The sequence below is a fragment of the Sinocyclocheilus anshuiensis genome, unplaced genomic scaffold (genome assembly GCF_001515605.1).
Source record: "Sinocyclocheilus anshuiensis isolate Anshui unplaced genomic scaffold, SAMN03320099.WGS_v1.1 scaffold251, whole genome shotgun sequence".
Classification (NCBI taxonomy): domain Eukaryota; kingdom Metazoa; phylum Chordata; class Actinopteri; order Cypriniformes; family Cyprinidae; genus Sinocyclocheilus; species Sinocyclocheilus anshuiensis.
The window spans coordinates 48606-63910 of NW_015549579.1; the positions used below are offsets into that span (position 1 = coordinate 48606).

General features: G+C 37.0%; 1 protein-coding gene across 1 annotated transcript in view; it reads left to right on the forward strand.

The window, feature by feature from the left end:
* The first annotated feature begins 6264 nt into the window (after positions 1–6264).
* LOC107657573 (ectonucleoside triphosphate diphosphohydrolase 3-like) overlaps positions 6265–15305 on the forward strand; it is a 13077-nt gene continuing 4036 nt past the window's right edge. The window contains exons 1-9 of the mRNA XM_016445724.1: positions 6265–6321; positions 7831–7953; positions 8607–8724; positions 9243–9402; positions 9757–9916; positions 10222–10449; positions 11820–12092; positions 12693–12803; positions 12936–13073. Coding sequence (XP_016301210.1) covers positions 6265–6321; positions 7831–7953; positions 8607–8724; positions 9243–9402; positions 9757–9916; positions 10222–10449; positions 11820–12092; positions 12693–12803; positions 12936–13073 — 1368 coding nt within the window. The remainder of the gene's footprint in view (positions 6322–7830; positions 7954–8606; positions 8725–9242; positions 9403–9756; positions 9917–10221; positions 10450–11819; positions 12093–12692; positions 12804–12935; positions 13074–15305) is intronic.

A 15305-nucleotide genomic window follows, 5' to 3' on the forward strand; every position in this document is an offset into this window, starting at 1 on the left:
TTTTTTTTTGGTGGATTTTTGACCATTAGCCAAGTAACCTGTTCTAGTTGGCATCTGTCAAATTTCCCTAATTTTTACAAGACTCATTGGAAAAATGTGCCTTTGGTGACATTTCTCCTAAATGAATACTTTGGTTCTTGCATGTTTTGTGAAACTTTTAAAATGAAATGTCCACTGAGTCCCCCTAAAACAGATGAGCATGAATCTGCCAGTGGTTTATTACATTGGTTGTTATATGCATTGTGGATGTTCAGAACTGAAATGTCTAGTGAGTGGTGCTAAAATGTTAATGCTCTGTTGTGTTTTAAAATAACATACCACCTACACTAAACTCTATCTTAAACCTAACCAATAGTATTAACAAAAGCAAATGTTACATAAAAACCATAAAGAAACCATGCTCATTTAATTTGCATATACAAGTCTTTATTACAGGACTCATACCCAAGAGCTCTACATTGCAAGTGGAATGCTGTACCAGGTGAGCTATCAAGCAAGTTTACTACATTAGAATAGCCATACATATGAAGCTGGTTATGTGATGCAATCATCAAAACGTCTTAGCTACAAATCATGACCTGTGGTAAAAGTGTTTTGAGGTCATAACTGTCACGTGTTTGTTTCTGTTTAGTTCCTGTTTGCCCCTATTTGGTTCTGTTCCTGTTCTCAATTAGTTAATCATGTTCATTCTGTTCACCTGCATTGTATTACTCATCTCGTTTACTCCTTGGTTTCCCTGTCTTTATAAGTCTTCCGTTTCTAGCTGTTCTTTGTGTTGGATTAACGTTACTTTCAATGGTCCTAGTGTGTTGATGTTGATTAAAGACTCCTTACTTCTACTCCTTGTCGTGCACCATTACTACAACCACGACCGCGTGACAATAACATAGTATTGTGCAAGTATCGTGCTATAATATATATATCAACATTTCTGTATTCATTTACGTTTGAGCTGTCTAACAACTGATTAACAATGTAAGGATACAGATAAATGTTCTAATGGGAAGAGATCACAACACTTGTGATATTATGTGCTAATGCACTTTGCCACAAGCCTATCTCATTGCGCACTTAACTGCTGCCCTTTGATTAATGGGCCATACAAGCTACAGTTATATTAGAGGATGTATAGACGTGATACAATACTAATGAGTTTATTCTAGTGGCTCTGAATGTTAGGCCGGTCTTGATTTTTTTCACACTTACCTCTTTATATATACTGTTAGTGTGTATATGATATTTAATTATTTATTCATATTGATATTTGCTGATTTTCACTCATTAAGCACTCAAATTCTTCTGAACACTTCTGATGATCTGCATGACTGGGATATTTCACCGAAAAATGAAAATTATTTTATTTAGTGTGAGTAAATGATGTCAGAATTCTCATTTCTGATTGAACTATTCTTTAAGTTTAATGGGTTGGAGGACAACACATGATATAATTTACATGTTACAGATATGATGAACTGGTAACTGAATAGGATTATTATTATCTTCCATGTAACACACCAAATAAGTATAATGATAGTTGCATGCAACTCTTTCCGAAGCTGGGTGGCCAGACAAACTGCCTGGCAGATGATTATAGGGAATCACACACATTACACACAAATGTTCAATTGTGCAAATGGCATATTAAAACCTACTTTATGACTTTGAGGGCCTCAAGAAAGAAACTATTCATATTCCAGTCAAAAAAGGACAAGTGTCCAATTGTGATGTCACATTTGAAGTATGGATACAGAAAGCACAGTTAGCAGATGGGAAGTCTGTTTAAAGGGCACCCAAAGTCAGACATTCATTCTTTTGATCACTCCTTCATAGATATAGTGTCTGACAATTTAGCGTAAATGAGTAAAATAAGTTTCATTGGCATGTTTGTCCTCTCACATTATATCTGCAGAATGTGACAGGATATTGTTTGGCGCTCAACTAAATGCCTTAAACAAATATACAACTGTCCCAGCAGACTTGGACTCCTTCAGCCCTTAATTGTTAATGCATGAGGAAATGCATTCTGGGTAATAAAGATGTACACCACAGACATGACATAATAATTCTTAAGACCTAAGGGAGGAATGATTTGTGTACAGTTTAGTCAACATTATTCCCCCATCCTGAATTTGTGCTATTTGATTAACTGCTGTGGGTGTAAAAAGGACACTATTTCTCTCTGGAGTCAGTGTCTGTCAGTTGTAAACCCAAGGAGCACTTGTTCGTCTAATTGCTTCTAGAGGAATCACACATCTCAGCCTCCTCCACTTAAGATTTCTAATGGAAGCATTAATGTATTCTGAAAGTATCGGGTGTACAAACAGAATAACTGATACAGATATAGCAACAAAACAGTATATTTTATTCACAGTATACACATAGGAATCCATCATTGCTGAGTGATATAGCTGGCATTAATGCCTTTGATAAGAATGAACTGAAGAATAATCGCTGTGTAGATCCTAGTCGTGGTCATTTATTCCTGATTATTATTGATATTCACCACTTAAGTGATTCAAATGACCAAAGTAATAAAAGTTCATTTACAGTCTTCAGGGATGTTATGACGAATGAGTTAATCATTCATATCTATTCACACTTAAACTTTGCATTGATTCCCTATCTAAATATGGATGCTAATGTGATAAGAGAGGTTTTAAGTTTCACTGAGAATTGAATTGAATCGAATGCTATTATATTATTCAGTGGTTGTATGATATATTAACAGAATTAGGGGAACACCTTTCTTCTATCTACTATCATGCTTATTATATATATTGTAAATGAGACTGCATACACGAATGGAGAGTTTTACACTGAGCATGTTGAACATTAATTTTTAAGATGGTGAACATATTAAAAGCATGATCATTTAAAAACATATTTTTACACCAAGTAAATTATATATGTAATAAATACAAAACCTTTACACAAAATAACAATAAACAACACTTTAACAACATTTATTAATTTTGGTTAGAGGTTTTAAGTTTCACTGAGAATTTAATTGAATCGAATGCTATTATATTATTCAGTGGTTGTATGATATATTAATAGAATTAGGGGAACACCTTTCTTCTATCTACTATCATGCTTATTATATATATTGTAAATGAGACTGCATACACGAATGGAGAGTTTTACACTGAGCATGTTGAACATTAATTTTTAAGATGGTGAACATATTAAAAGCATGATCATTTAAAAACATATTTTTACACCAAGTAAATTATATATGTAATAAATACAAAACCTTTACACAAAATAACAATAAACAACACTTTAACAACATTTATTAATTTTGGTTATGTATAATACATTTTTAACTATCAAAATTTTATAAATTTTTATTGTTTTCTAAAAGGTCATGAAATAACAATGGTCAGTTATAAACGAATATTAGCCTATAAAAATAAATTCTGGAAAAATATAGTTGTTCATTTCTAGTTCATCACACATAATGCATTACATGATGTTAACAGATTGAACTGTATTGTAAAGTATATCCTTTTCTATTGAAACTAAACACATACGATTTGGAAAAGGTGTGAAGTGGCTCTTGTCATTAGTTCACAAACAGCCACACAATAAACTGCAGTCATCTGTGTCATCAACACATTGGATCACGTTTTTGATATTAAACACCATTGACAAGCAAGAGTATTTATAGGGGTAATGCCTGTGTGCGTGGCAATGAACCCAAGGACTGCAAACCATGTTATAGCATAGTGAGAAAGGCTTTAATATGCCTGTTTTCCCTCCCTTCTCCATCCTAATCCAATTGCGAAGAACTGACTTTCCGGCTTCTTGTGGCTAATGGAGTGTCAAATCACACTTCCAGCAGCTAAAAATACATGTATTCAGTACACCCTATGACGAAGAGAACAATCTAATTCAGTTTGGCTGTCTTCATCTCCAGTCAGTGTTAAGGTATGATTCATCTTCCCAGGCTATAGCAGCTTTGCCTAGATGTGTGAGGCGTCAGGGTGGCGAGGATGTCCAGCGCTTTGTATAGAACTGAAGTGAATAAAAGACAGCCGAAGAATTCAACATTTTTCTTTAGAATAAAAAACAAAAAATAATAATAATAATCCAGGATGATCTGGGTGTGATCATATTACTTTTGCTGAGCTTGGTCAAGTGATAATAGTAATCATAAAACAGATTTACAGAGGTAATTTTACAGCAGACTCTACAGTAAGCATCCAGCACAGTGTAAATGGTGTAATACAATTATCGTGAGCTTAAAGACATCATCTAGCTCATATGCTGGAATTTTATTTAAAGTAAAATACTTTAACGATGGCAGCAAGTCAAGCCAACAATGTCAACCAGTTTCCAGAATGAACGAATTTCCATGCTGATTCAGGCTATTTCATGATTTAACAGTTACCCATTTAACTTCTCACGCAGATTTCTTTATCAGTGGGAATATTCAAATGGAATAAAAAAAGTAGAATGAATTAATTACTGTAACCATTACAGTGAATTAAGCTGTACCCATTTTGGAGCTGCTTTGATTTTACATAAAGTGTTTGAGTATTAGTGGTTCGATTCAGAATTGAATTTAAATTCCAGTTCAGTTTCAGAATTTAAAATACGTTTAAAATGTGCTAAAAGGATGCTAAATTGCAAGTCAAGTTTGAATATAAGGAGCTGGAACGAAAGTAGGATGGATGGATGGATGGATGGATGGATGGATGGATGGATGGATGGATGGATGGAATCATCTCCTGATGGATGGATGGATGGATGGATGGATGGATGGATGGATGGATGGATGGATGGATGGATGGATGGATGGATGGATGGATGGATGGATGGATGGATGGATGGTCTGGTGGTGAATAAACGGAAGTCCATGGACCGAATTCGTGACAGAAAAACACAATGCATACTGGTGACCAGTCATTCAACAGGGTCAGTTGACTGAATTGCTTTCAGAACTTTTTTTCCCCAGCAGTTCCCAGAATGTTTTTTTTCCCTTCAGTTTGCATTACAAATTCTGTTAGTCAATGTGGATTCCACTTTGAGAAGATCTTCCCTGAAGGATTAATACCTCGCCCAAACCACATTGCAAAGTGTGGCTCTGTTGTGTAAACGGATCCTGTTCTAACAGAGAGTTAATGTAAATGTCAGTGTCAGTATGTCTCTCGTGCGGTCTGTGACTTTCCAATAAAGTGATATTTTGTGAGCTCTGATCACCACACAGCTCTTTCGTTCATTCTCAGGTTGCTGTAAAGTGCCCCATTAGGATCAGGCATAAACACATCTAGCTGACCAAGCAAACAAAATAACCCATTAAAAGGGGCATTTTCAAAATAATATTACAAGCTTTTAAAAACACCTAATGCGCAGCCAGCAAAAAGAGAATTATGAAAAGATTTTACCTCTCAAATGTCAATACTCTTGCAAACGGTCTTTATATGTTGTATTCCCCACTAATATAAAGTCATTATTTTGTAGTTTAACATTATTGAATTAAATATGTTTTAAAAATAAACTGAAGTCTCTTTTTTTCTTTGCAGTGGGAACTGCCATATTCATAACTAAGAATACATGTAGCTGCCTGCACATATCTGGAAAGGAATCAAATGTTGTTGTTACGGAGCTGACGAGACGAGAGGCATGCGGATCCATTTGCAAAGCTTTATCTTAAACATGGTCAAAACAGGCAAGGGTCAGGCAATGGCACACAGGTATATCGAGGGCAAGACAAAAGTAATCCAAAGCGGGCGTGGTCGATCGGCGTCTAACAGTATCCAGAGGGCTTGACAAGAGGGGTAATCCGATAACATGAGCAATAGTCCAGGCAAGTCTGGTGGCAAGTGGATGGAAGTTCATGGACCGGATTCGTGACAGTTGTTCTGTGTCTGCACAGCATCGTAAGAATTTTAAATGTATTTAAATATTTCCATAAAACAATTGATTATTTATTTTTAAAAACAGTAATTTAATGAATTGAAAAATGAATGAAAAAAAAAATCATCCCCAGATAAATAGCTAAAAATGAGCTAGTAATATTATCTGATTATTTTCAGAAACGTTAACAAGGGCGTATGGTCTTTTCCTTATTAACATCCATCTGAATGGGTGGAGTTTCTAATGAACTTTAATAGTGAGGTCCTGCTTACTGGGATTGACTGCCAAACCCCTCCCATTCTGTCTCCTCAGCATGCTTTTTCACACACAAACATATGCACACACTCTCACACACACGTCCAAACACAGTTACACATTCACAGTCTTGCACGTCTGGACAGAATGATCAATAAAGAGTCACAATCTTCAGACCACCTTACAACAGCCTCACGCAGAGGGGTAAGCAATAAACCTTTTATCACTGTATTAATAATGGCATGATTGTTACCGAAATGTATGTATTTTGTATTTGATATTTGTTTTCTTATCAGATCATGTAGGATCAGATCATAGCACAAATGTTTGGTTAGATTAATGAAGAATTTCATTGATTTTGTTGTACTCTTTTATTGATTGGTATGATATCTCTGAAATCTGCCATATAATGTTACATCTCTACAAAAGAGCAATTTGTGGGCTTGCATCTCAAAATAAATATATGTGTATATAATATGTGACCCTGGACCACAAAACCAGTCTTAAGTCGCTGGGGTATATTTGTAGCAATAGCCAAAAATACATTGTATGGGTCAAAATTATAGATTTTTCTTTTATGCCAAAAAGCATTAGGATATTAAGTAAAGATCATGTTCCATGAAGATATTTTGTAAATTTCCTACCGTAAATGTATCAAAACGTAATGTTTGATTAGTAATATGCATTGCTAAGGACTTAATTTGGATAACTTTAAAGGTGATTTTCTCAATATTTTGATTTTTTTTTTTGCACCCTCAGATCCCAGATTTTCAAATAGTTGTATCTCGACCAAATATTGTCCTATCCTAACAAACCATGCATCAATGAAAAGCTTATTTATTTGGAATAATTGACACTTAAGACTGGTTTTGTGGTCCAGGGTCACATATAGAGTTTAAATAAGCAATTCCATGGTAAGATGTTTTGAATGACAGCACAGAAGCAGTATTAGAATGATGTTAATACTGGATGTCTTTGAGTTCAAAATGCTAACCACTTTCTTTGATCAAATTAGAAACTGAAACCATAATATGGGTTAGGGTAAGAGGCTCCAGGATGATATGAGTACATACTTATATCTGGTTGAGTAGAGTACAAAACTGCATGTGCTCCAGACCATTTTTACAGAAGATAACAAACCTATGATTGACAGAGTGCCTGTGGGCTTGACAGTATGTGGAAGAGTTCTCACAGCTCACTCAAATCTCACAACATGGCACTTTTACATTTTTTTTCCCCAAGCAAATGCTGAAAGTCATTAGTTGGGGAATTCATTTAGAAAGTAACATTTTTATTAACAGTTCCCAGGCTCAACAAATAACCCTCTTCCTCAATTACTCACGGTAAAATGATTTTGTCAGTTAAAAAAAAAAGCTTAATAAAGGCTTAATAATTATGTAATAACATAACATCTAAATTGAAGCATCGTGATTACAAGGTTACATTAAGTTACCTTAAAATTTAAAGCTCACCTCATAATTTTAAATGCACATTTTAACCTTTTATGCACATGTTGGATAAATGATTGCTTGATGTCTAGATTCAAAGCATGACTACATGGTTTTCTAAAGTAATTGCCAATAAAAAGTTAAAGTTTTTTTTCCACTGAATAACATTTTTTTCCTACTTGATCTTCTATTATAAATAGTGTTCAGCTATTAGTTGCATGAGAATCAAGATGGAAATTTGATATATTCATCTTTTTGTCTATAGGTGAGGATGGCAAAAGTGGCAACAGCTTTGGCCGCCGCCTTTATGCTGGCCAGCATAGCAGTCATCATATCTATAGCAGTTGTACAAACTCATAAGAAGACTTATATATCCCGTGGATTAAAGGTAAAATTATGTAATTTGAGCATGCATGATACAAGTGGGAACCTATTAAACTGACTAATAAACTGGGTTCTTTTTAGAGTGTATAAAATTATGAGGCATAAAAGTATAATTGGTGCTTACCAGTCATGTTCAAGAATGGCTTTTCCTTAACTTATTCATTTGTTATTTAAAAATATATAATATTATTTGTTTAATAATATATAATATATGGGTTTCCTATTACTTTTAGTGAAAACAAATACTTTTTTTTTTACAACACTCACCGGAAACCTGTTTCTACACACAAAAACAGTGGATAATCACCATTGATGGAGTTATTTAATTCCAATGTTGCATCCTTAATATTAAGATAGATGATCCTTTTGATGGCTCATAAAGTCAATCCTTGAATATTTTCCCAACGGAAGAATGTGCTTTTATTAGTTTCTTCCAAAAGGGCTTCAGGCATTTAAACATGTCTGTTCTTGAATGCTTGACTCAGTCATGATTTAGACTATGGCAAATTGCTATTCACCAATGCATTTTGCGAAGAGTGCAAATGAATAAGCTCTTTATGGCTTTGCAAGATCTTGAGAATTTGGTGGTGACATGGTTACTGTAACAATGTCTTTCTTCACTTCTGTTGCTCTCTCTCTCGTTCTCTCTCTCTCCAGTATGGTATTGTTTTGGATGCAGGCTCCTCCAGGACCACTGTGTATCTCTATGAGTGGCCTGCCGAGAAAGAAAACAGCACTGGGGTTGTGAGTGAGACCACAAAGTGTCAGGTTGAAGGTACAAATCAACTGACCTAAAACCTCGGAAGGTTTTTGTAAAGACATGGCTTATTCTTTACAGTGAATAGCTCAGAGATATAAGTGGAACTTTCCATGAATTCTGCCCAAGTTGGGTGTCCCATGATGTAAAAAAAATAAAAAAAATAATACTACTAATAATAATAGGATAAATTGTGAAAGCATGTTTTATACATCAAATGTGTGTATGCTGAGATCTTGACCTTCACTATTTAATCACTATTTAACAAATAATACAACATAATACTCTCACAGTTTGCAGGTTGACTGTTCTTTCACAACATTTATTGAAATAGGAAAAGTAAAAAATAAATTGTTCGTATATTAATAATTATTTTAAAAAGATTAAAAAATTATAATAAGTATAGTTCTTTACTACTCTTTTTTACTATTGTTCTTTACTACTCGTTTAACATAGGCAGTGATACAATAATAATGCAACTTAAACATTTTATATATTACAGAAAGTAATGTAATAATAAAATGTGTCTTTTCAAGGCCCTGGAATTTCAGATCTTGGTAAAAATGGGGATCAGGATGAAAAGACATTGAAAAGTTTAAAAGATTGCATAGCAAAGATAACCGAGGTCATTCCTTCCCATCGGCATAACTCGACCCCAGTCTTCCTTGGGGCAACAGCAGGGATGAGGCTTCTACAGTAAGAATGATTTAAACAAATTCCATTCCTTTATTTTTTTTTGGTAATATTTTCTATTTATGTTCTTATCTCTATTGCTATAGGTATCAGTTGAGCCATTTACTGTCATACTGAGAGTTCAGCGTTAGATAATAGAATATAATATAAATAACATAATATTAGATAAAAGACAAATGGCCTTATGCACGTTCAGAGTGTTAAAATTATGTCCAAAGTGTTCAAATTATGTTATTTCTCACATAACAATTTTCAATCAATCAACAAATAAAATATCTAAATATATAGTTACCACAAAGTTAACCTGACAGTGACACGATGCATGCCATATCTTTGCAATATCTTTTTTCTACACAGTATGAAAGATGAGGAGACTTCCAACACTATTCTGAAATACATCAGGAACTACCTTAGCTCTCTTCCTTTCAATTTTCAAAATGCTTCCATTATCTCTGGACAGGAAGAAGGCCTTTATGGCTGGATCACTGTCAACTACCTGAAGGGGAACTTTCTAGAGGTCAGTTCATGGGCAGCTTTACTGTGCAGTGGGGATCTTTTGATTCTTTTTTTTTTTTTTTTGGGATCTAACCAAAATCTCAAGATTTGTTTAGTTACAGTTTCATATTAAATGTATTTAAACAACACAAATGTTTAACCATTACAATACACGATTCTAGTCTCACATTTAGAAGAGAATCTTATCTTAAAGCTACAAGACACATTCAAGGTACAGTCATGACACAATATTGAATCTAAACAAAAAGTAGAGAAAATAGAGCTTTATTGAACTTTTACAATTTTAAACTTTAGTCTGTTTTATAGAAAAATCTCTGGAATGCCTGGGTACACCCTCATGGGGCTGAGACAGTTGGCTCATTGGATTTGGGTGGAGCCTCCACCCAGATTGCCTTTGCCACTTCTGATGATGCCAAAGGTGAAGACATGATTAAGGTTTCACTCTATGGCTATGAATACAACATCTATACTCACAGTTTCCTCTGCTACGGGAAAAATGAAGCTGAGAAGAGAGTTTTGGCCAAACTTGCAAAGGTAGAGTACACTCATGTCATTGTCAAATGAATTCATCTGAATTAGTACTTGTTCTATAAAATATAAATATGTTTTATTTACGATACAGTAGGTAAAACGTTTTAGATCCACGTTGGATTTTTCTTTTAGATTGCATTTGAATTATACCTGTTAGACAGCTTCTTTTTGTTTCACCTACACAAAGACACTGATCGGCAAAATTTGCCTAAAACCTTTCTTCTAAAATCCATTATTGCTGAGAGAGATGCAATTAAGCCCATAGCTTATGCTTAACATTTCCCCAAACAATGTCAATACTTGTACAGACTGCACTGCCATTAGCCATTTAATGTAGGGTTGAAAAAGAGAATGGAATTTCATCATGTTTTTCCTGATTTCTACCAGAAATGTTTATATCAATATTTTCTTTAGATGCATTATATTAAGTATTTCCTAACATAAAACTATCCTAACATTAAAATTGACTAGTTTTAAACACATCAAAGGTGGTCTGTCCCACCCCAGAGGTCGTAATGTTTTCCAATTTATTAAATAGTGTTAAATGCTATTTATATGTAGTGCAAATAGTGGCAGATATTATTTGAACCTCATTGTAGTTGTAGTACATTGTTAAATAGTGTTCAAGAATAACAACATATCCCTTGTATATGATACGTACATCAATGTATGCTGCCTTAATGGGACCTTATCTTTCCCTAACCATATTGAACCTGCTGATCAGTAAATGTGTCATCAAAGGTCCAGGAAGAGGATTTGAGAATGAGCCACAGTTCTGATGTGCACAATATGAGCTTTACGTGTCATGGTCAATGTGCCAGCCCATTCGATTAACAGGATTATTTTGTCATTTTGTCTAGCTCAACCAGATAGGGGATGGGCAGAGCTAGTGTAAATAACCTTTGCCAACAAGATGGGAAATTTTCACTCCAATATTTTTAATGATTAACTATTTTAATGACTAATTAGCTATTATCATTACAAAAAGGTAACACTTTACTTAAAGCCTTTATGTATAATGCATTATAAAATTAGTTTTAATGCATTAATTATGCATTGTAATGCACGTTATAATGCATTGTACAATCGCATGAATAATTGTAACCACAGTTAATACATTATAACACTTATGAATTCATTGTTACACTATGTATTTTAAATTTGGTTGTGATTACTTACGACAAGATATAATGTATTACAGCACACATTTTGAATAATTAAAATACATTATACCCTTTATTAACCTTTTATAATGCATTATAAAGGCTTTAAGTAAAGTCTTATCATTTTGCATAGTTGTCACGATCTCTCTCTCTCTCTCTCTCTCACTCTCTCTCTCTCTCTCTCTCTCTCTCTCTCTCTTTCTTTCCCAGGAATCCACCAGCTGGGCTAATTTGAAGCACCCCTGTTATCCTTCTGGCTACAATATCTCCATGCTTGCAGAGGAGGTTTTTGGCAGTGAATGTACAAAGAATGATCTTCCAACGAAGTATAGCCCAAAGCGATATATTACTTTCTTTGGACAGAGTAACCCTGAACAGTGCAAATTCTTGGTCAGGAGTATCTTTGAACTGACATCCTGCCAGGGAACTGAAAACTGTTCCTTTGATGGAGTTTATCAACCACCACTCAGTGGAGACTTCATGGTAGGCATTTTTCTTAGTTAAGCTACACACTGTAGCAGAAATAGTGGTAATGCTTTAGATTAGGGAATACATATTCACTGAGTTTTCACTCAATAAATTCCTAGCTGCTTATTAATACTTAGTAAGGTAGTTGTTACGTTTAGGTTTTGGGTAGGATTAAGGGATCTAAAATATGGTCATGCAGAATAAGGAATTAGTCATTAGTGCTAGTAATATGCATACTAAACAGCTAGTCAATAGTGAGAATTGAAAGTGTTACTGAGATAGTTCACCCAAAAATGAAAATCCTGTCATTATTTACTCAACCTCATGTCATTCCAAACTTGTATGCTTTTATTTTGCCTGTAGAATGCAAAAAGAGAATTTTGAAAAATCTGATTATTTTGAAGGACTTCAAATTCACCATAAAAGAAGAGCATTTGACAAGTATACTATATTCCAAGGCTTTGGAAGCCATTTGGTAGCTTTGTGCAATCTCAGTGATGTAATAATGCAGCTCTCAAATCAAATGGGCACCTTTATGGTTAAACCTCAATAGTGTCAAATGTCATTAATTTCTTGCATGTTATTGTGACCAAACATTATGACATTTTTGCTTAGGCTTATGCAGGCTTCTACTGGACTGCCTGGGCTCTTAAAGTGGAGGGCTCCAAAAGTATGGAGACATTCAACACAAACATGAAACTGTTATGCTCAAAGGACTGGAAAACTGTGAGTATTGACCAGCTGCATAATCATGACTGGCAGGAAAATATAGACTGGGAGAAATTATTCTTTGTGTAGATTTGATTGATGTGTAAAATCAATAAAGCTACCTTTTAATGTCCCCCCGACCCCCTTTAGCTCAAGACATCCATCAAAGACATCAAAGACATCCATCTGAAGTCCTACTGCTACTCTGCAAATTATGTGCACAGCATTCTTGCAGATGGTTACAAGTTCAACACAGACAACTGGAAAAATCTAAATTTTCAGAAAGAGGTATATTTCATGTTTAGCATGAGATTAAAAAGATTAAGATTTTTGGACTATTCGCAATTTCTAGCAGGATTCTGACAAAGGCCAAATGTATTATACTGTTTATTGGTTTACAAACTAACTAATCTCATTACAAAGAAACATACTCGTTTACTAACGGAACCTCAGTTCCCTGAGATACGGGAACGAGTACTGCGTTTACTAAGACTGAAGCCTTTTTCAATCACGCAGTTTAACTACACGGCCATTGGTTTGTGCAGTGTATTATTAAAAACGAACCAATGGCTCGGCAGCGGAGTTGCATGAGCCTATGGCGACACAGCCCGCCAATTTGGGCAGGGCATCTGGCTATATAAGCGTGCACTTCGCCGAGGTTACGTTAGTAACCGAGTACATTTCCTATCGATACCTCACTCGTACTGCGTCTGCTAAGACGCTTTGGGGAAGCAGTATAATCCCGCCGTGCTATGTTAGAGGAACGACCAATGCTTGAACTTGCCTTGAGCACCAAGGGCCCAGAGGGACCAAGTAATTGCAGGGAAGCCCCACAGGAAGTGATAGGGCCAAACTCACAGAGGTCGGCCCGGCGCTAAGTAATCGCTCCAAGAAAAATCGTTACAGCCTCGGAACCCAGTGGGGGCCAAGAGCGTACAGAGAAGGCAAACGCCTGATTTAGCACTGGTTTTAGCAGAGTAAGTCCATTTAAGCAGAAAGGACCCGAGCCTGTAAAGCTGGGAAATCCAGATTATAAAACCTGGTAAATGTGGATGGCGAGGCCCAGCCGGCCACTGCACAAATTTCTGCAATGGAAACTCTGCTAGACCATGGGGCATTGAAGGCCCAAAGAAGAGTACGCTAACTTGATAGCGTCAATTATCCATTTGGAAAGTCTCTGCTTCGTGACCGGAGACCCTCTGGTGCGGTCACCAAAGCATACAAAAAGCTGATCTGACAGCCTGAATGTGGCGGAACGCTCAATGTATATTCTCAATGCCCTGACAGGGCAGAGTAGATTTAACTCTTGGTCCTGCCCGAAGGAGGAAGCGCCGAAAGAGCTATCACCTGTGCTCTGAACGGAGTCGAGAGCACTTTAGGTGCATAACCATGCCTCGGCTTCAGGACAACCTTGGAGTCGTTGGGCCCGGATTTGAGGCAGGTAGGGCTCACTGAGAGCGCCTGCAGATCTCCCATACGCTGTACTGATGCTAATGCCAGTAGCAGAGTGGTTTTTAGCGTCAGGGGATGAAGGTCAACGGACTGTAGCGGCTCCAAAGGAGGGGGCTGGCCAGCTCTAGGAGCGTGTGAGGCTGCTATGGCTGCTACATAGACCTTGAGCGTGGAAGGGAAACGATCCTTATCCAACAGCTCCTGCAGGAAGGACAATATCAGAGATATGCCGCAGGAAATTGGGTCTGTGCCGATTTGGTGCTCTAGCCTGAGATATTGTGTTTAGAACGCTTTCGGGGAGGCCAGAGGTGCAGAGCCCATAGCTCGGGCTGGGGGTGCCATATCGTTCTGTTCGCCTGAGAGAGGAGGTCTCGTCTCAGGGGGATGGGCCACGGGACTGCTAGAAGCAGCTGAGACAGCTCTGCAAACCAGTGTTGGGTCCTCCAGAGCGGGGCCACCAACAGAACCTTGTGTTTCTGCTCCTTGATTCGCCTGATTACCTGTGGGATCGGGGCAATCGGGGGAAAAGCGTAAAGGAGGAGGTTGGGCCAGTCATGGGCCAACGCATTCTTGTCCTTCGAAAAGTAAATTGGGCAGTGAGAGTTGTCTTCTGATGCGAAGAGGTCGACCTCTACCTTGCTGAAGATCTCCCAGATTCTTTAAACCGTATGTGGGTGGAGCATCCACTCTTCTGAGGGGATGTTGCTCCGAGATAGCATGTCACCTCCTTGGTTCAACCTGCCCAGCACACCCGTGTTGGAAGCGTCTGTCGAGACCACCTTCCTTCTGCAGAACATTCCCTGTAGTAAGCCACGTGCCATCCACCGAGTCTTTCCAAGGGGCCAGAGCTGCTATGCATGCCCGGTCCACCTTGACACGAAGGCGTCCGAGACGCCAGGCGTGGGACGGAACTTGCGGTTTCAGCCAGCACTGAAGGGGCCACATGCGAAGCAGGCCCAGCTGAAGTACCGGAGACGCGGAGGCCATGAGGCCCAGCATCTTCTGAAATGCCTTGAGACGGCGAGGGGCTCCAACTTTGAATGAGGCCACGAGCTGCTGAATAGCCAG